Below are 22,134 nucleotides of genomic sequence, written 5' to 3' on the forward strand. Positions count from 1 at the left end.
CGATGATGAGGAACCGAATATTAGGGGTTTAGATAATTTGTTCAAATTCATATACCTAGTGTATAACTGAGAAGCAGAACTTGAACCCACATCATTCTGGCCCTAAAGCTTTTCTTCTACACTACTATGATTTTTTTGTTTGTTTGTTTGTTTAAGTATTTGGTTTTAACATACCACAAATTTAAAGCATTAAATTGTCCTTCTAAGAAGTCTGTTGTTGGTTATTTTTCTTTTTTAACACTCCTGATTTAATTTCCAGGTTCAGGTGATCTCACTTCGCCAGAGTCCTGGGTGCTCGTTAAATAAGAGAGGTTTTTTGTTTGTTTGATTTTGGTTTGGGTCAAAGCCAACTACCTTAAGTATTTCATGTTCATTTCTGGATGTTGGTGCTGGGCCCCTTCTTGCTTTAATTGAATGTGGAACCTTGGTAATAACATAGCAATTTTCATTTCTTCCAGCATTCCTCTCTTTTCTTCCCCTCTTCTGACTTTGAAGTAGAGGATTTCACTTAGTAGGCTGTTACCTGAATTGCACCCCTTTTAACAACTTGCTGAGGACCCTGAAATGAAATAGGGAGACCATTTTCCAGCGCTCGTGATTTGATCAAGTCTTTTTACCTCTTTTTAAAAATCTTTTCAATAAATTTGTTTTTTTTCACTTTTACCTTTAGGGCACTTAAAAACATAGTATTCTATAAAAAGAAAACCCTATAGCATCTCATGACTCCAAGCTCTGTTCTGGCAGTCCAGCTGGTATAGCATGGTGGCTCTGTTTCCTGACAAATGTTAAAATAACACCTGTGGAATTGAAGTAACTCCTGTTACTGGTTTTTTAGTTAATTTTTGTTGGAATGTAGCACATTTACTTTTACATGTCAGAAATGCAATTTCTGGACCTCAATAGTTTCTCTGTATCATATCTTAAAACACCACCTATATCATGTGTTGATGAAGTTTCTTTTTCCTAAAATTTAACATGAAAATTTTCAAACACAAAAATGTCAAGAGTTTTACAGTAAACACCTTCATATGCTAATGTACCATTTGTAGCTATTAGAGCAACAAAGTTAACAAAGATGTTAACTGGGATATTATCTGGGAATCAGATGGCTTAGACTGGATTCTAGCTCTGTCATCTGTTGGGCTGGCCAAAAAGCTCCTTCGGTTTTTAAGTAAAATAAAAGACACATTTTTCATTTTCACCAAGAACTTTATTGTACAGCGTATTCACTGTCTTGTTCCACTGTGCTGTGCTGTGCTTAGTCACTCAGTCGTGTCCAACTCTTTGCAACCCTGTGGACCATAGCCCACCAGGCTCTTCTGTCCATGGAATTTTCCAGGCAAGAATACTGGAGTGGGTTGTCACTTCCAACTCCAGAGAATCTTCCCAACCCAGGGATCAAACCTATGTCTCTCACATCTTGTTGGTTGGCAGGCATGTTCTTTACCACTGTGCCACTTGAGAATCCTTGCCATTTTTCAGGCGACTTCATAATTCCATCTTCCCAAAAGTTTTTAAATTTCTTGAGCAAAGAACTGTTCCAGGTGCCTTTTATAGTCTTCCAGGGTACTGAAATTTTTTCTATTAAGAGAATTTTGTAAAGACAAAAATAAATGGAAATTCGAAGGTGGAATGTCTGGTAAATGTGGCTGATGAATCAGAACTTCCCAGCCAAGCTGTAACAAGTTTTTGCCTGGTCATCAAAGAACGTGGTCTTGTAGTATCCTGGTCGAAGATTATGCATTTTCTGTTGACTAATTCTGGATACTTCATGCAGAATGCTGGTTTCAGTTGGTCAGACTGGAAGCAGTACTTTTTGGAATTAATCATTTGGTTTTCCGGAAGGAACTCATAATAGAGGGCTCCCAATCCTACCATATACGTACTATCATCATCTTTGAATGAAGACTGGCCTTTGATGTGGTTGGTAGTAGTTCATTTTGCTTGCTCCATGATCTCTTCTGTTCCACATTGTTGTACAGTATCCACTTGTCATTGCCCATCACAATTTGTTTTAAAAATGGAATGTTTTCATTATTTTTAAGTAGAGAATCATAAATAGAAATACAATCAAAAAGGTGTTTTTTGCTTAACTTATGTGGAACTCAAATATCAAAGTGATTAGCATAACCTAGCTGGTACAAATGATTTTCAATACTTAATTTGAATATTTTCAGTATGTAAATTTATCTTCTGCGTGGTATAATGTTGATTGTTCTCAGTTAATGTCTTGATTTGATCACCATCAACTTCAACTGGTCTTCTTGACCATGAAACATTGTCCAGTAAGAAATCACCAGCATGAAACCTAGTAAACCACTTCTGACACGTTTGATCAATCACCTTCTCCATCCACTGCACAAATCTTTTTTTTGTGTTTCCCTTGCATTTTTACTTTTCTTAAAATAATAAAACATAGTATGCCAAAAATGCTGCTTTTTTTCTTCCATATTAAAATGGCTACACAAAAACTCACCAGTGTTGATTTTTCTTTTTTTTTAATGCATGCTGATATGTCAGCTGTCACAATGCAGTCTAAGGAAATTGTTACTAATGAAGTTTTAATGATAACTCAGCATTACTAGAGCTATCATGCCGAAAAAACCGAACAAACCTTTTGCCAACTTAATACTAACAGAGTTAGTTAAGCTCTTTGTCTTCTTTCTTCACCAGTTACATGGGGATAATAATAGTTAACAGTTGAACCTTGAACAAAACTGGTTTGAACTGCGTGAGTACATTTTTACTTTTCTTTTTTCAATAATAAAGACTACGTACTACACAAACCTAGGTTGGTTGAATCTGCAGTTATGAACCTTGAGGTTTCAAGGAACCTCTGATATAGAGGGCTGACTGTAAATTATGTGTGGAGGGTCACATCACACGTTGTTAAGGGTCAACTTTACTTCATAGAGTTAACATGAAGGTGAAGTGAACTGATCCAGCATGCCCGGCAGCCTAGTAAGTGCTCAGTAATTGTTGACTATCATATTATATATGATGATATAAAAATTTTATTTTTTCCTACAAATTTGGATTGAGATGTTACTTTACTTCAGAATTAATACTAGTTTGTTATTAACACAGCTGGAAGCAGATAGGCAAATAGTGAAATAGTTAGATGATAGAAAGTGTAGACTAAAAATTGCTGAGATATTTTTGTTTGTTAAAGTCATGTACCCATAATACTCTGATAGCCCCAAGCTTTTTAAAGGTTCTGGTTCCAAGCAATATTTTGGCCTTTATGGGGAAACAAAGTTAGCTTATTACAGCTAAAATGGAATCATTTACATTTTTTGTTTGTTCATATCTAGATGTGAATGATTACAGGACTAAGACAAACTGGTACTGTAGTTTTAAAAGGCAGCTTTTAAAGAAGGCTTTATTTGTATTTTCTGTTGTTTTTGTTCTCTATTTTGATTTCTGTCCTCATATTATTTTCACTCTTCTTATTCTTTTCAGTTTTCCCATTTTTTAGTGCTTTAGTTGAATGTATAGTCCATTTGTTTTTAATCTTTATTATTTCCTGAAAACATATTTAAATAAAAGCATAAGTCTCCCTCTAAGGATTCCTTTTCTTTGCTCAGGTTTTTAACTTAATGACTTGGTGGTATGCTCTGTAAAATGGTAGTATGCACAGTATAAATTTATACTGGGAAGTTCACTGGGAAGTTACATTGCTTGAATTTAGATGTTTCTTTATTATGTTACTGATATATTCATTACTGCATCAGATAATTATGTCTTCTTTGAATAATTTAAGGCTTTACTGATTGAGCTTATGTGCTGCTGTGATAGAGAAGATTAGCATATTATTTATTAATACCCTTTACTATATTTAAGGGAAATCTTGATCCTGTTCAAAGGGATGGGCTCAGTAATAATGAGATGACATTTTAAAGGTATAATTCATGGGAATGTTTGTAATATTCACAGAGGATTGCTTGAAGGATAATAGTCTATTCATTTCTCTAAATGAGTAGTTTTCAGCGATTTTTTTTTTGTGCCTCAAGACTGTTGGAGAAAAAACATTCCCATTAGTAACAGTGAGTATACGTGAGTGGAGTGCATGTAGTGTCAGAATTCCCATATATGTTCCATTCTTCTTTTGGACTCATGCTGGATGGTCACAGTGGCATCCTGCTTTTCTGTCACCTGTTTTGTCTCCTCTAGATCTGTTTTTCACTCTCAATTAAATGTATATTTCAGAATAGAAATCTAGTTACATCGCTTCCTTTCCTAGAAACACTTCCAAGTGCGTTTTCATTTCTCTAGGATGAACTCCAAACATGGTCAAAGCGCTGCATGATCTAGTGCTACCCCATCATTCCAGTGTGATGAACCAGCTTCCGCCCTTTCCTCTATGACCCAGGGACACTGGCCTTGTCTCCCTTCCTATCTCAGTTCTACAAGGAACTCGCTTGTCCTGTTTTCTTTGTCTGCCAGAGACTCTCCCTGACCCCTTATCTCCTAGGCTGACTCTTCTTCTCAATTCATTCATGGCTCCCTCAGGGAAAGCCTTCCAGACTCCCCTGAGAGATGATTTCCCCCTATTGTGTCTCCTTCATGTTAATATATGGCTATTATTTTATATTTATTTGTGTGATTCTTTGATTGATGTCTGGCTCCCCCATCACTAGATTGAAAGCTTCATGAGAGAAGAAAAGCGTATCTTTTTTGTTTACTACTGTATCCCCAATTCAGTTCAGTTCAGTCGCTCAGTCGTGTCCGACTCTCTGCGACCCCATGAATTGCAGCACGCCAGGCCTCTCTGTCCATCACCAACTCCCGGAGTCTACCCAAACCCATGTTCATCGAGTCGGTGATGCCATCCAACCATCTCATCCTCTGTCGTCCCCTTCTCCTCCCGCCCCCAATCCTACCCAGCATTAGGGTCTTTTCCAATGAGTCAACCCTTCGCATGAGGTGGCCAAAGTATTGGAGTTTCAGCTTCAACATCAGACCTTCCAATGAACACCCAGGATTGATCTCTTTTAGGATGGATTGATTGGATCTCCTTGCAGTCCAAGAAACTCTCAAGAGTCTTCTCCAACACCACAGTTCAAAAGCATCAATTCTGCGGCGCTCAGCTTTCTTCACTGTCCAACTCTCACATCCATACATGACCACTGGAAAAACCATAGTCTTGACTAGACGGACTTTTGTTGGCAAAGTAATGTCTCTGCTTTTAAACATGCTATCTAGGTTGGCCATAACCTTCCTTCCAAGTAGTAAGCGTCTTTTAATTTCATGGCTGCAGTCACCATCAGCAGTGATTCTGGAGCCCAAAAAAGTAAAGTCTGACACTGTTTCCACTGTTTCCCCATCTATTTCCCATGGAGTGATGGGACCAGATGCCATGATCTTAGTTTTCTGAACGTTGAGCTTTAAGCCAACTTTTTCACTCTCCTCTTTCACCTTCATCAAGAGGCTCTTTAGTTCTTCTTCACTTTCTGCCATAAGGGTGGTGTCATCCGCATATCTGAGGTTATTGATATTTCTCCCGGCAATCTTGATTCCAGCTTGTGTTTCTTCCAGCCCAGCGTTTCTCATGATGTACTCTGCATATAAGTTAAATAAGCAGGGTGACAATATACAGCCTTGACGTACTCCTTTTCCTATTTGGAACCAGTCTGTTGTTCCATGTCCAGTTCTAACTGTCAAGTGGGCCTTAGAAAGCATCACTACGAACAAAGCTAGTGGAGGTGATGGAATTCCAGTTGAGCTATTTCAAATCCTCAAAGGTGATGCTGTGAAAGTGCTGCACTCGATATGCCAGCAAATTTGGAAAACTCAGCAGTGGCCACAGGACTGGAAGAGGTCAGTCTTCGTTCCAATCCCAAAGAAAGGCAATGCCAAAGAATGCTCAAACTACCGCACAATTGCACTCATCTCACATGCTAGTAAAGTAATGCTCAAAATTCTCCAAGCCAGGCTTCAGCAATACGTGAACCGTGAACTTCCAGATGTTCAAGCTGGTTTTAGAAAAGGCAGAGGAACCAGAGATCAAATTGCCAATATCCGCTGGATCATCGAAAAAGCAAGAGAGTTCCAGAAAAACATCTATTTCTGCTTTATTGACTATGCCAAAGCCTTTGACTGTGTGGATCACAATAAACTGTGGAAAATTCTGAAAGAGATGGGAATACCAGACCATCTGACCTGTCTCTTGAGAAACCTGTATGCAGGTCAGGAAGCAACAGTTAGAACTGGACATGGAACAACAGACTTGTTCCAAATAGGAAAAGGAGTACATCAAGGCTGTATCCCCAATTAGCAGTGAATAAATATGTTGAATGAATGAATGATGCTTTTTTTTTGCTAGGAGGACAAAAGATTCTTATATAGTTTTTGAGAATTGTTGTTCTAGATGTTGTGGTGTCATCCTTGGCTTAAATCAGAACATCAGATGGTTGTGTGCTTGAACCCTTGGACACTATTAACTTTGTTTCCTCATATAATTGCTTTTTCTCAGTTGAACTTTGGCAGTATGACCTTGGTTCAAATTGGGGTATGCTGTAAATGATAAACTGTTGTATTGGTTGTATGGACGCTATTGAGGATAGTGTCCATTGCATCAAGTACTGCCTATTGTATCCAATGATATTGTCTTTATTTCTCTTTTTTTCTCTCTTTATTTCTCTTTTTTCCCCCAAGTGTTTAAAATTCATTTTTTATTTTTTAAAATTTATTTTTTAATTAAAGCTTTATTAAGAGAAATTAGTCTGTTAATCCGCTTGCTGGGTAGGAAACAAGTTCAGTGTGTCTCTTCATGCTGAAAGTGGAAGGGATAAAGAGGGATATAAAATGTTTATTACATGTTGGGAGGAATTTGGTATTAAGTTCTAATTGGTTCATTTGGGAATTGGAAGTTCTTTTGATTTTTTTTCTGCTATGTCACGAAAGCACAGGCATTACTTTATGAAGATGTCTTAGGAGGGTTATGAAAGTATCTGTTAGGCTCAGGGACATACAGTTTAGCTCTTCTGTATATACATGCTGGGAGCTTGGCAGAGTTTTAACGAAAATCTGCCCTTAGTCCTACTCACATAAACAGCAAGTTACATGTATGATCTTTGTGGGAACTCTGCCTTGGTTTAACTGAATCCCTTTGTTTTCCTTCTGTTATAAAAATTAATTTTTGTACCGTCTGATGAAATAACAGCTGTGCAGTGGCACATCTGACTCCGGAGACAAGGCACTGAAAGAAAAGTAAGAGTAGCCATGACTGTCATAAGGAGAAACTGAAAGGCGCTTTAGAATGATGACCAAAGATGACTTTCTTGACCAGCAGGTCATATGATTAAACTCCCTTCTGAGTCCACTTTTGACAGCCAAGTTGTCTTTTAGTTTGAGTATAGATTGATCAACTTCCCCTATGGAATTATTCCATTAGAAGCAGGAAGTGCTAGCTATATAGTATATATTTTTCTTGGCTTGCCAGGAAGAAATCCAGGGCTATGCAGTTATCTACAACCACTTGGATCAGTGACTTTAGTTTGTTGTTCTTTTAGGACATTATGGTATTATCTTCTCAGTCAATGTTGATAACACATTTTTTATTAATTTTTCTAATTATATGACTCCCTTAGTTGAAGATAGAGCCCTAATGATTCTAGCTTTAAGGGAGTAACTTTTTTTTTTTCCTCTGTGGTGGTCAGTGCCCCTTCAGATCAATGCCCATTCTTCTCAGAGAAGAGTGGTCTCCTGAAGAAGATAGGAAGAAAATATCTAATTATTTCATTGCTATATATATATTTATTTATATATGCAAGTTAGGTTCTTTCTTTCTTGTCTTTTTTTTGGCCGCTCTGGCATGTGAGATCTTAGTTCCCCAACCAGGGATCGATCCTGTGCTCCCTGCAGGAAGTGCAGTGTCTAACCACTGGACAACCAGGGAAGTCCTGCAAGTGAGGTTTTGATGAAGTAAATATGATAAAGCATGTTGTTGATTCGGGAAATAAAGATTAGAAAGACCATGTGAAGAGTTGACTCATTGGAAAAGACCCTAATACTGGGAAGGATTGGGGGCAGGAGGAGAAGGGGATGACAGAGGATGAGATGGCTGGATGGCATCACCGACTCAATGGATATGGGTTTGGATAGACTCCGGGAGTTGGTGATGGACAGGGAGGCCTGGCGTGCTGCGATTCATGGGGTCGCAAAGAGTCGGACACGACTGAGCGACTGAACTGAACTGATATAGTTTTAAAAACAAAAGAGCAGTTACTTATAACAAAAATAAGGAAGGAATTCTCAGTTATCTCTGGAGTACAGATAACATATATAGAATTAAACAAAATTTGCAAAGGTTGTCATATGACTATGAAGGATATTAGACTAATTAAAATATGTAATTTTGCCCATATGTTTGTATAAAGTCCCATTCCTGAAGGAATTTGTATTTTGGTTGAGACTGACTAAGTGCTAAGACTGACTTGGAGAAAAAAAGAAACCAAGTGAAAATTATCATGGCTGTAGATAGTTATAAAGGAATAAGCTAGTTTCTGCAAGCCAAATACATTCTAGAGGGTGTAAGAATGTGTTGGGTAAAGGATAAGCATAGAAGTGATTTGAGGGCTTGTAGATATCCAGATTTTACAACTGGTAATTTGTAAGGAGAAACTTTTTCTGGAACAAAAAGATAAACCATCTAGTTTTTTTTAAATGTTTAAAACATTTTTTAAATGTTCAGGTCCAGTTTGGGACCTTAACCGTTCATAAACAAAAAAAATCACAAAAACTCCGGTCAGGGAGCTCTTCCATGACACCAGTATAGCCAACCAGTATTTTCTCTAAGGGAAGATACCTAGTTTTGGAGGTTAAGGTAGGAATTTAAGTTAAAGCTTGATCATTAGAGGATCATATGTAAGCTAGGTTGAAGGAAACAGAGTAGGCACAGACAAATCCCAGACTCAAGCAAGTTTTCTGTGACACCTGCTACAACTTCAGCAAGTAAGATTCAGACAGTTTATTTTGTACATAGACACATGCAAGATCAGCATGGGGTCAGCTCCTCACCTCCTTTGTCTAACAGGATAACACTAAAACCAAAGAGGACAGGGACTCATGGATAATGTGGGTGACAGGGCACTGTGTCACTGAGGAACAGTGTAGTGCAACTTTGCAATGTTTTAGTCTACAGCTGTATGGTAAGAGGTGGGCAAGGTGGAAAATCTAAGCCCTCACTGAAACCAGGGAAGGTGGATGAGAAATTCCCTTTCAGCAGCCTCCCTCCAAATAAGGAGGCAGGTGAGAAATAGCCTTGCAGCAGCACTTTCCTTTTCATAATTGGGAGGATCACAGGGCGTCTGCTCAGGCTTATGTCAGCCTGTGATTAAGCCTTGCCTGTGTGGCCTGTGTGGAGACAGGTATGGTGGAGGGGAGTCGGGGGGAGGAAGTGACAGGATGAATTAGAACAAAGTAGGAAAAGTGCTACAGGCAATAGTTTTCAAGCATCTAGAATTTGTGTTCTCTTGGTTTTAGGATAAGCAGTCTACTTCTGTCAAGTTGTCTACTCTGAAAAATGTCTTTTTTGTTGTGAACATATCAGCTTATCCCAAGAAGCTGTGTTCATGAGTAATATCTTTGTAATATCATCCCTCCACAGTACTTGTATACTCTTTTATTGAGGCTTTTGTGTTTCTTCCAGAAACTCAGTTTCTAATCTGTAGCTTGTAACAGGATCCTTTGTGTGTGTGTGCTTAGTCACAGGAGCCTTTCAGTTCAGTTCAGTTGCTCAGCTGTGTCCGACTCTTTGCGACCCCATCGACTGCAGCACGCCAGGCTTCTCTGTCCATCACCAACTCCCAGAGCTTACTCAAACTCATGTCCATTGAGTTGGTGATGCCAGCCAACCATCTCATCCTGTGTCATCCCCTTCTCCTCCCGCCTTCAGTCTTTCCCAATCTCAGGGTCTTTTCAAATGAGTCACTTCTTCACATCAGGTGGCCAAAATATTGGAGTTTCAAGCTTTAGCATCAGTCCTTCCAGTGAACACCCAGGACTGATCTCCTTTAGGATGGACTGGTTGGATGTCCTTGCAGTCCAAGGGAATCGCAAAAGTCTTCTCCAACACCACAGTTCAAAAGCATCAGTTGTTGGGCTCTCAGCTTTCTTTATAGTCCAACTCTCACATCCATGAATGACTAGTGGAAAAACCACAGCTTTGACTAGACAGACCTTTATTGGCAAACGAATGTCTGCTTTTTAATAAGCTGTCTAGGTTGGTCACAACTTTTCTTCCAAGGAGCAAGCGTCTTTTAATTTCATGGCTGCAGTCATCATCTGCAGTGATTTTGGAGCCCCAAAAATAAAGTCAGCCACTGTTTCCACTGTTTGCCCATCTATCTGCCATGAAGTGATGGGACTGGATGCCATGATCTGAGTTTTCTGAATGTTGAGTTTCAAGCCAACTTTTTCACTCGCCTCTTTCACTTTCATTAAGAGTCTCTTTAGTTCTTCTTTACATTCTGCCATCAGGGCGGTGTCATCTGCATATCTGAGATTATTGATATTTCTCCTGGCAATCTTGATTCCAGCTTGTGCTTCATCCAGTCCAGGATTTCTCTTGATGTACTCTGCATAGAAGTTAAATAAGCAGGGTGACAATACATAGCCTTGTCATACTCCTTTCCCTATTTGGAACCAGTCTGTTCCGTGTCCAGTTCTAACTGTTGCTTCCTGACCTGCATAGAGATTTCTCAGAAGATGGGTCAGGTGGTCTGGTATTCCCATCTCTTTAAGAATTTTCCAGTTTGTTGTGATCCACACAGTCAAAGGCTTTGGCATAGTCAATAAAGCAGAAATAGATGTTTTTCTGGAACTCTCTAGCTTTTTCAGTGATCCACCGGATGTTGGCAATTTGATCTCTGGTTCCTCTGCCTTTTCTAAAACCAGTTTGAACATCTGGAAGTTCACGGTTCACGTATTGCTGAAGCCTGGCTTGGAGAATTTTGAGCATTACTTTACTGGCCTGTGAGATGAGTGCAATTGTGTGGTAGTTTGAGCATTGTTTGGCATTTCCTTCCTTTGGGACTAGAATGAAAACTGACCTTTTCCAGCCCTGTGGCCACTGCTGAGTTTTCCAAATTTGCTGGCATATTGAGTGCAGCACTTTCACAGCATCATCTTTTAGGATTTGAAATAGCTCAACTGGAATTCCATCACCTCCACTAGCTTTGTTCGTAGTGATGCTTCCTAAGGCCCACTTGACTTCGCACTCTAGGATGTCTGGCTCTAGGTGAGTGATCACATCATCGTGATTATCTGGGTCATGAAGATCTTTTTTGTGCAGTTCTTCTGTGTATTCTTGCCACCTCTTCTTAATATCTTCAGTGTCTGTTAGGTCCATACCATTTCTGTCCTTTATCGAGCCTATCTTTGCATGAAATGTTCCCTTGATATCTCTAATTTTTTTGAAGAGATCACTTGTCTTTCCCATTCTGTTGTTTTCCTCTATTTCTTTGCATTGATCGCTGAGGAAGGCTTTCTTATCTCTCCTTGCTATTCTTTGGAACTCTGCATTCAGATGGGAATATTTTTCCTTTTTTCCTTTGCTTTTGACTTCTCTTCTTTTCACAACTATTTGTAAGGCCTCTTCAGACAGCCATTTTGCTTTTTTTGCATTTCTTTTCCATGGGGATGGTCTTGATCCCTGTCTCCTGTACAGTGTCATGAACTGTGTCCATAGTTCATCAGGCACTCTATCAGATCTAGTCCCTTAAATCCATTTGTCGCTTCCCCTGTATAATTGTAAGGGATTTGATTTAGGTCATACCTGAATGGTGTAGTGGTTTTCCCTACTTTCTTCAATTTAAGTCTGAATTTGGCAATAAGGAGTTCATGATCTGAGCCACAGTTAGCTCCTGGTCTTGTTTTTGCTGACTGTATAGAGCTTCTCCATCTTTGGCTGCAAAGAATATAATCAGTCTGATTTTGGTGTTGGCCATCTGGTGATGTCCATGTGTAGAGTCTTCTCTTGTGTTGTTAGAAGAGGGTGTTTCCTGTGACAGTGCATTCTCTTGGCAAAACTGTATTAGCCTTTGCCGTGCTTCATTCTGTACTCCAAGGCCAAATTTGCCTGCTACTCCAGGTGTTTCTTGACTTCCTACTTTTGCATTCCAGTCCCTTATGATGAAAAGGACATCTTTTTTGGGTGTTAGTTCTAAAAGGTCTTGTAGGTCTTCATAGAACCATTCAACTTCAGCTTCTTCAGCATTAGTGGTTGGAGTATAGACTTGGATTACCGTGATATTGAATGGTTTGCCTTGGAAATGAACAGAGATCATTCTGTCGTTTTTGAGATTGCATCCAAGTACTGCATTTTAGACTCTTGTTGACCATGATGGCAATCCATTTCTTCTAAGGGATTCTTGCCCGCAGTAGTAGATATAATGGTCATCTGAGTTAAATTCACCCATTCCAGTCCATCTTAGTTCACTGATTCCTAGAATGTTGAGGTTCACTCTTGCCATGTCCTGTTTGACCACTTCCAATTTGCCTTGATTCATGGACCTAACATTCCAGGTTCCTATGCAATATTGCTCTTTAGAGCATCGGACCTTGCTTCTGTCACCAGTCACATCCACAACTGGGTATTGTTTTTGCTTTGGCTCCATCCCATCATTCTTCCTGGAGTTACTTCTCCACTGATCTCCAGTAGCATATTGAGCACCTACCGACCTGGGGAGTTTCTCTTTCAGTATCCTATCATTTTGCCTTTTCATACTGTTCATGGGGTTCTCAAGGCAAGAATACTGCTATGGTTTGCCATTCCCTTCTCCAGTGGACCACATTTTGTCAGACCTCTACACCATGACCCGTCTGTCTTGGGTGGCCCCACATGGTATGGCTTAGTTTCATTGAGTTAGACAAGGCTGTGGTCTGTGTGATTAGATTGGCTAGTTTTCTGTGATTATAGTTTCAGTGTGTCTGCCCTCTGATGCCCTCTTGCAACACCTACTGTCTTAGTTGGGTTTCTCTTACCTTGGACGTGGGGTATCTCTTCACGGCTGCTCCAGCAAAGTGCTGCCACTGCTCCTTACCTTGGATGAGGGGTATCTCCTCACGGCTGCCCCTCCTGACCTTGAACGTGGGGTAGCTCCTCTTAGCCCCTGTCCCTGACCTCGGATGTGGGGTAGCTCCTCACGGTGAATATATGCACTCATTTTTCTTAGGCTATAAGATATTATAGTATTATAAAATCTCAGAACTTTTAAAATTAAAATAGCCAGTATGCTGAACCTGTTTCACATGAGATTTTCACATCAACCTAAATCAGACATATACCTCTGATTTTATGATAGAAACTGGGGAAGAATAACACTGACGTCACAGTCATCTTAGGGCGATATTGTGTGCCTGTTCTAAAATGGCAAGGGTTATGGATATTTTACATTGAGTCATTCAGTAAACAGCAGGGCACTGTGCCAAAGGCTAGAGATACAGCTACACAGTCACATACTCTGCTTTCACCAAACAGTAAGTGAGTCATTCAAATATAATATATATATACAGTGCAGATATAAACAACTGAGAATTGTTAGGGGAGCACTTAAGGTGGAGGGCTTCCCTGTGTCTCAGTGGTAAAGAATCTGCCTGCAAGCAGGAGCCACAGAGAGGTGAGTTTGATTCCTAAGTTAGGAAGATCCCCTGGAGAAGGAAATGGCAATCTCCAGGATTCTTGTCTGGAGAATTCCGTGGACAGAGGAGCCTGGCAGGCTACAGTCCCTGGGGTTGCAAAGAGTCAGACATGACTGAGCGAATAAGCACACACACATCTTCAATGTAGATCAGTTGATTAATTTGCATTTTAAAATGTTGTTACTGGGCATTGGGCTTCTATAACTATAAAAATGTTATAATGTAAAAATTTGTAGATTTTTGCTTTTGCTGTGAATATTTTTTACAGATTCAAGTTGTATTTATTCTGCTTTTGTGGTTAGGTTCTATTACTTATCTACTATTAAAATTTGTTTTCTTATTAAAGTTTACTCATGATGAGAACTAATATACATAGCACTCTGTGGGCCAATAAATTAAAAATTCCTTCCAGTAGTTAGAATGTTTGCTTCCTAAAGTACTTTAATTTCTCCCTTCTGTTGTTCCTTCTTTTCTTTTTTATGGTAGCTTAGTAGATGGTATTTGTTTGGTGCAAATGTAATTGCAGTTTCAGATCGTGAATTATAAATCATTATAAGTAGACTCAACACATGTTTATTAACATGTTTTTGCCAACGAGAATGAGTTTGTTTATTCCTGTGGCATAGAAATCCATGTTTCAGCATTCGACGAACTCTTAGAAAGCATTTTCTTCATCCTGCTAGTTGTGGGTGTTTTCCCTGCAAAAAGTTGTCTAGGTACTTGAAGAAGTGGTAGTCAGTTGGTGAGAGGTCAGGTGAATACGGCAGATGAGGCAAAACTTCATAGCCTAGTTCATTTAACTTTTGAAGTGCTGGTGGTGTGACATGTGGTCAGGTTGGGCGTTGTCATTGAGAAAATTGGTCGCATTCTGTTGACCAAGGCCGTCTGCAGGTGCTGCAGTTTTCAGTGCATCTCATTGATTTGCTGAGCAAACTTCTCAGATATAATGGTTTCGCCCTGATTCAGAAAGCTGTAGTGGGCCACCAAACAGTGACCATCACATATTTTTTGGTGCAAGTTTGGCTTTGGGAAATGCTTTGGAGTTTCTTCTTGGTCCAGCCATGAAACTGGTTGCCGATTGTGATATAAAATACACTTAAATGGTTTGTTGTTTCATAGAATAAGAGAAGATGATACTTCAAAATGATAATTTTTTTTTGTTTGAGTCACCCACTTATCAAGCTTTTTCACTTTTCCAACTTACTTCAAATGCTAAATGACCATACAGTGGTCTATGTTGAGTTCTCTGGCAACTTCTTGATTAGTTATAAGAGAATCAGCTTTGATGATTGCTCTCAATTGGTCATTGTCATCTTCCAATGGCCAGTCACTATGCTCCTCATCTTTGAGGCTCTTGTCTTTGCAAAACTTCTTGAACCACCACTTCGTGTACGTTCATTAGCAGTTCATTGTCCAAATGCATTGTTGATATTCCGAGTTGTCTTTGCTGCTTTATGACCCATTTTGAACTAAAATAAGAAAACCACTCAAATTTGCTTTTTGTCTAACATCATTTCCATAGTCTGAAATAAATATAAAATAAGCAGCAATAAGTCATTAGCAAAAAAACATAAAGTGAGAAATGCACATTAAAATTATGTATAACATAGCCAGATTTACTTAAGAATGTATTCCAATATCAAATGGCAAATTTCAACAACACAAAACCGCGATTGCTTTTGCACCAACCTAATAATTATTGCAGTGTTACTTTTGGACAGTATTGCATTATGCATTCATTCATTTGTTTGGTGAGAGTCAATGCTTTTAATCTAAATCAAAGTTTGGCAAACTATAGCTGCTGAAATTGCTGCTTACATTCTTGAAGGGTGTTTTTAAAAAAGAATTTGCAACAGAAACTGTATGTGGCCTGCAAATTTAAAATATTTACTGTCTAGCCCTTTATAGAAAATTGGCCAATCCCTGATCTTAATGAGTATAACTTAAAATCTTGAATCATTTTTCTTTTCTTTTGGAAATGTTTCTATAATATTCCCTTTAGAGTTGACATTTGAAAATTGACATTTCATTACCTTTTACAGAGAAGATGGTGAATTAGAAGATGGTGAAATAGATGATGCAGGATTTGAAGAAACACAGGAACAGGAAGCAAAAGAGGATGAAAAGCAGAAAAATGAGAAAGCCTACAGAAAATCAAGGAAAAAACACAAGAAAGAAAAAGAGAAGAAAAAGTCCAAAAGGAGAAAACGTGAGAAACATAAGGTTAGTTAGAATCTATTTTTTGTTCCTTTGGTAAATTTTTAGGAAATGTAAAACATTACACTGAAAATTAGAAAGTATAAATCATCGCCTATTTTCTTATAAAATATATGGATTAGATCTTTTGATTTATGTGCTTAATAGATTTTTTGAACATAAAGATTATCTGAAGTATCTTAAAGATTTAAAAATAATCAAGGTAATTTTTAATACAAATTAGAATAAACCTTTTAAATTGATAGAAGATTGTGTGCAAGAATACTGAGAGCTTAAGGAAAGAAAATTTCATTCTCCACAGATGTAGATTGTCAGCACTGGCCTTGTTTATCCATTCATTTATTTATTCATTCATAAGTATTACTACATGCTTGCTGTGGAAATCTCTGGGCTGTATGCTGAGGGTTACAGTAATGAATGAAACAGTCTCTGCTCTTACAGAGATTACACTGAAACGAGAAGGAGAGAGGCATGAAACAATTGAAAGTCAAATGCTGTCAAGAGAATAGTTGAGTGCTGGATACAGAATGATGTGGATTAGGGTTGAGCAGAGAGAACTTACATTGACAGAGAACTAAAGTTGGCAGTAGTGGTGGGGTAATTTTTTTAAACTCCCTGAATTTCCCCTATAAAAACAGAACAGTTAGGATGGCAAAGCCAAAAATGCATTGGCAACGTCTACCGAAAAATGAAGTAGCAAGTTACCTCCACAAACCTCAAAAATATAAAAGGATAAGGACAAACCACAGATTCAACAAGACTAGTGTAGGATCAGCAGCTGTGTGAAATGAAGCAGAGAAGAGGTAAAGAAACTTCCAGAAAACAGATTGCCAACAGGTATTCATCTCAAATGAAAGAGTCCCCAGTGAATGTGGAGACCCTGTTGGCCAAACTGAGAAACATCAATGGAAACTGAGAGGGGACTATACTAGTTTCCAATTGACATGTGAGTATAAGGTGACTACGTAAAATTGGATGGTGCTGGAGTGGTCTGGGTCTGATGAACTCATAATGCTGATCGACTAAATTTCTTCTAGAACAGGGTCCCACCCTGAAGAGATAGCTGCTGGGAGTAGAATCTAGATTGAGAGGACGAGAATAATAGGGCTAAGGAAAGAAAAATGTGTTAGAGAACAGGGGTGGCTTATCTCAGAACATACACAGCCATATTTTCTTCATGCTTCATGCTAACAACATGAGAGTGAAGCTGGGACAGTTTTCCTGGTCCATTCTTCCTTTGATACATGAGCAACAAGACTGGACCATGATCACATTCCATATAAGTTACTGTTATCAAAAAAAAAAGGAAAATGGAGAGAATAACATTCTTCCAGAAAAGAAAGAGTGCCCACAAAGCATGAAAAACTTAATCTAATATTTCAAAATGATTTTTAAAAATTAAAAATACAAACTATGATCAGACAGCATCAGTAGAATTTGCAGGGGGATCCTTTGATCATTTAGGCGAAAAGACCAAGTCACTTATTAAGAAAGGAAAATCAGATTTATATAAAAACTTTTGATGTCACTATTTTGTGCCAGAAGATCATGGAGTAACATATTTGAATAAAATGTGAGCCAAGCATTTTATATCCAGGTACATACCAAATTTCAGATATAATGTCCTCAGAAAAACTGGATATAATAGAAATCAAGAAATAAGTGTCATAAGCCTTCTCATAGAATCTACTAGAGAACAAGTTCAGATATCCAAAATGACTGAGTGATAAAGTAAGAGTGATCTATATACACTGCATATTTGTCTATAAAACTAAAAATAAATAATGAATATAAGCAGGGCAGAATATTATATATCGAAACATTACAGCTATAGAAGGTGTCAGGAAAAGCAGAAGAATATATGGTAAGCAAGATAACTTTATTGGTAGCTTTATAGTTATTAACTGAGAATTTTAAAATATACCTCAAATTATTATCCTGAGAATGAAAGAGAGGAAAGAGAAGAAGAGGTTACTGCCTAATTTCAACATTAGTTCTTCTAGTAAACAAATAATATGCAAAGAAGGGACAGGGACTCAGGTTATTGGAAAAAGGCAGTCTGAAAGAAGTAGTTGAAACAAAAATATAATCTTCCTAATACCAAAAGATACACAACCCAACAATGCAAAATCTAACTCTAAGCTATGTAAAAGAGAAAGATTTTTTAAAATGGATAGCGAAATACCAGGCAAATGGAAAGAAAGAGAAGGCAGAAGTCACACTGCTGATATGAAAAAGTCAAGGAACTTCCCTGGCAGTTCAGTGGTTAAGACTCCATGCTTCCAATACAGGGAGCACAGGTTCAATCCCTGGTCTGGAAACTAAGATCCTGCCTGCTGTAAGGGTGTGGCAAAAAAAGAGTCAAATTTAGGTCAAAAAGGCATTGAACAGAGTGCCATGTTGAGGTTAGGAGGGGAGGGGATAGAAGAGGGAGGAGACATATGTATACTTACGGTTGATTCACATTGTATGGCAGAAGCCAACAGCATATTGTAAAGCAGTTAGTCTCCAACTAAAAACGAATTTTTTTTAAAAAGGCATTTGAATAAACAAAGAAGGGCATTTTATAATGTTAAGGATTGTAATTCACAATGAAGCTATGTTAATATTTTGTATTCCCTTAAACATCAACTTTTGTAAAGTAGGAACTATAGGAACTATGAGAAGAAATAGGAATAGTAATAACAGGAGATACACTAGTAACCTCTCTTAATCCCAAAGACATCAATCAAATGGATGAAGAGATGATAAGGATATTAAAGAAATATTATAAATATATATTAAGCTCTGATCCTGAGAGTATATCTTCCTCTCAAGTATACCTGGAATACTCATAAAAACAGACCATGTTATAGGCAACAAACTCCAGTTAATTCAGTAGAGTAGAAATAATATAAAGAGCAATCTCAAACCACAACGCAATAAAATAAGACATTAACAACAAAGTCAGAAACTAGAAATGCCTTTGAATGGGGATTAAAACTGCAGAATTTCAGGAATATAATGACAAAACTTTGACATATGAAGGATAACTAAAAAATTATCGGAAGAAAAATTATTACGATATTAAGATCTAGAAAACAGCAAAGATGGAAACAAAAAGGAAGAACTTCAGGTTACAAGCAGATAAAGTCAGTACTTTTATAAAAAAGATCAGATATATAAATTATTGGCCAAACTAGTCAAGAAAAGGAGATGCAAAAACAAAGTTAGATATTTTGAGGCTAAGAACTTTTAAAACCATCATGCCCTGGTTCCTTTTTAACAATTCTTCCTTTAAGTTATCTATTGTCCCTCATAGAGAAGTGCTTTCAACATTTTCTTTGAAAATCTTAACTAGTTCATTAGGCATATTTCCTACTATCCATTTTACTGAATGTAACTGTGTGCTCGGTTTCTGCCACTACAGAACGCAGATCTCCCTTTTCCCACTCCTTTCTTTACTTTTGGCTGTGCTGGGTCTGTGACTGCATGGGCTTTCTGGGGTTCCAGCAAGTGACGGCTGGGGACTGCAGCACACGGGCTTCTCATTGCAGTGGCTTCTCTTGTGGAGCACAGGCTCCAGAGTGCGTGGTCTTAGTAGTTGGGGCCCCCAGGCTCTAGAGCACAGGCTTGGTACTTGTAGCACTCTGGTTTAGTTGCTCTATAGCATATGGAATCTTCCCAGACCAGGGATCAAACCACTGTGCCACTAGGGAAACCCCTCCACTTTTAATAAGATATCTCTCCCTTTCCTTTAAGTTACCCCAAAGTTCAAATTTTTACTAGTGATCATTAAGGATGATCTAGGCTTTCACTAGTGCTCCCTTAAGGTCATTCCAGCATCTATTCCTTGCCTGATTCCAAAACCAGTCCTGCCTTTTAGATGTTTGTACTGGCAGCACCGCATTTCCGGAATCTGTGTTAGCTAACTATTGCTGCACAGATGACTACTCCAAACTTTGAAGCTTAAAACAGCATACGTTTGCCTCTGTTTCTGTGGGTCAGAAACGTGGGTATGGCTTTGGTGATTCTGGCTCAGCACTTCTTGTGAGGTTGCAGTCATTTCCTCTTTCAAGTTCAGACATTAGGCTCTTGGCAGCTTCAGTTCCTCACCATGTGAACCTCTTTACGTGTCACAGCAGCATCCTCATGCTTTGGCTCACGTCCTCCAAAGCAAGCAAGCCAACAGTGAGAGAGCAAGCAAGAGCACCCAAGATGACAGCTACAGTCTTCTTCTTCACCTAATCACTTTGGACAAGTTCTGTTTCCTAGAGACAAGCTTCTAAGTATAGGCCTCACTCTAGGGGAGAAGAATTAATCTTTGCCTCTTGAGGACAGGAGTAATAATGAATTTCTGGACTTTACCTTTAAAACTACCATCCAAGAATAGATAGGAAAACCCCCAAAGGAGGAATATGTGGGGTGACCCTAACATATTAAAGCACATTAACGCCTCTGTCATTAAAGCAGTGTGATACCGGTACATGGAAAAATAGACAATGGAACAGAAAACTTTTTTCCTCATTTGTGGTAGATTTTGAAGGACAGGTAGGAGTTAGTTGGTTGACCGAAGAGACACAAAGAATACAAAAGCAAAAACGTGTGAAAAGCTGCCATGTTCAGGGAAGTCACTGAAGTCTCTAAATTCTTTCTGTCACTGAATATTTGAAGGGTTCACTAAGTGGCTATCCTGTTAATTAGTTCTCGACTGTCTGTCTTTTGCCCTCTTTACTCACCACAATGTGGTGTCATGTTGTTAAAGAGTTCCACGGAAAATATAATCATTTAGACTTGAACTGTAGTACTTAGCAACCAAGTAGATTGAAAGAAATAATCCACCAGTGTATTATAGGTAAAATAACAAAATTAAAGGAACACTTTCAAACACTAAACAGATACTAAACAATACCCCCAAAAAAGAAACACAAAAATTCTGAAATAAAAAGTATACTATCCTTTTCACTTAAAAATTTAATAATTTTAATTACTCTCTTCTATTTCCAGCTATTTTTAATGTAGTCCAGTTGCTAATTTCAGGTTAATAATTACTCTTACTTATTACTATATGTGAGCCACATAGTGTATATTTTTTATAATAGCCTACCTAATGGCTTCTTAAATCTGTATTCTAGACTCATTTTGAGGGGGATAGCCTGAAGAATCTTCTTCTTTCAGCAGAATCTTCTCTTCTCTGATGGCTCTTCCTGAAGCAAGCCCCTTGTTTGAACTTCTTCTTAGGCGAGTCTTCTTAGTGATCTTCAAATGAAAAGTGTTCTTTTGAGCCAGAGCTAACTTCTAGTAACACAGCAAATTTGGCTTTTAAATGGATAATATTTATTTCAAATCCTAACCAAAAAGATTAGGTACTTAAGCTTGAAGTGTTTCATAGCATAATTATAAAAGGATCCTCATGCTACTGCTAAGTCGCTTCAGTCGTGTCCGACTCTGTGCGACCCCATCGACGGCAGCCCACCAGGCTCCACCGTCCCTGGGATTCTCCAGGCAAGAACACTGGAGTGGGTTGCCATTTCCTTCTCCAGTGCAGGAAAGGGAAAAGTGAAAGTGAAGTTGCTCAGTCGTGTCCGACTCTTAGCGACCCCATGGACTGTAGCCTACCAGGCTCCTCCGTCCATGGGATTTTCCAGGCAAGAGTACTGGAGTGGGTTGCCATTTCCTTCTCCAAGGATCTTCATATCACCTGCCAAATCAACAGAAACAGAACAGCAACCACAAAACTAAACCCCAGAACATTTAAGAACAATATAGAGGAAAACAGTCATCTTAAATGAGCATTTAAGAATGGAACAGAGGAAAACAGATCCTTCTGTCAAAGTATCAAGAGCTCAATTTAGTTTGGCACATTTTTACTGAGTTTGTTCTAGACCTTGATGCTGGAAATGCAAGGACGATAAAAAGCCAGTGTCTTTGCTGATAGGAACTTTAAAAAATATTTTTAAAGAGGATGCTTAACCTGGGAAGGTAATTATTTTGACTAGATGGAGGAGATTTGGTGATCTGAATGAATGAAATTGCATTCATACTTGGAAAAACTTATTCATGATATTTGTCAATCACTATCAATTACTTGTGGTTTGCATTTTATCTTTGTTCAATTTTGTGGATTGGATTTATTTTATATTTATAATTTGGAATGTTTTGGTATTTTTTAGATTAGGGTACTTATGCAATAGATTAAGAACTCTAAAGCCGTTTTAGGTAAAAAAATAATAATTCATACTCAATTCATGTTCTAGGACCTTTTTGGTGATGAGGAACCAATTTTATTTCCTT

General features: G+C 38.3%; 1 protein-coding gene across 6 annotated transcripts in view; it reads left to right on the plus strand.

Annotated features, from left to right (window-relative positions):
* The window catches only part of ZC3H6 (zinc finger CCCH-type containing 6), an 82,057-nt gene that overhangs the window by 27,904 nt on the left and 32,019 nt on the right, over positions 1–22,134 (plus strand). For all 6 annotated transcript variants that reach the window (XR_014051978.1, XM_081484917.1, XM_081484918.1 and 3 more), the window contains one exon: positions 15,687–15,867. Coding sequence is in view for 1 of the 6 variants with exons in the window: in XM_081484916.1 (XP_081341042.1) it covers positions 15,687–15,867 (181 nt within the window). In the remaining 5 variants the exon portion in view is untranslated. The remainder of the gene's footprint in view (positions 1–15,686; positions 15,868–22,134) is intronic.

Source organism: Giraffa tippelskirchi, chromosome 4 (assembly GCF_054371585.1).
Source record: "Giraffa tippelskirchi isolate mGirTip1 chromosome 4, T2T-mGirTip1v1.2.pri, whole genome shotgun sequence".
Lineage (NCBI taxonomy): Eukaryota > Metazoa > Chordata > Mammalia > Artiodactyla > Giraffidae > Giraffa > Giraffa tippelskirchi.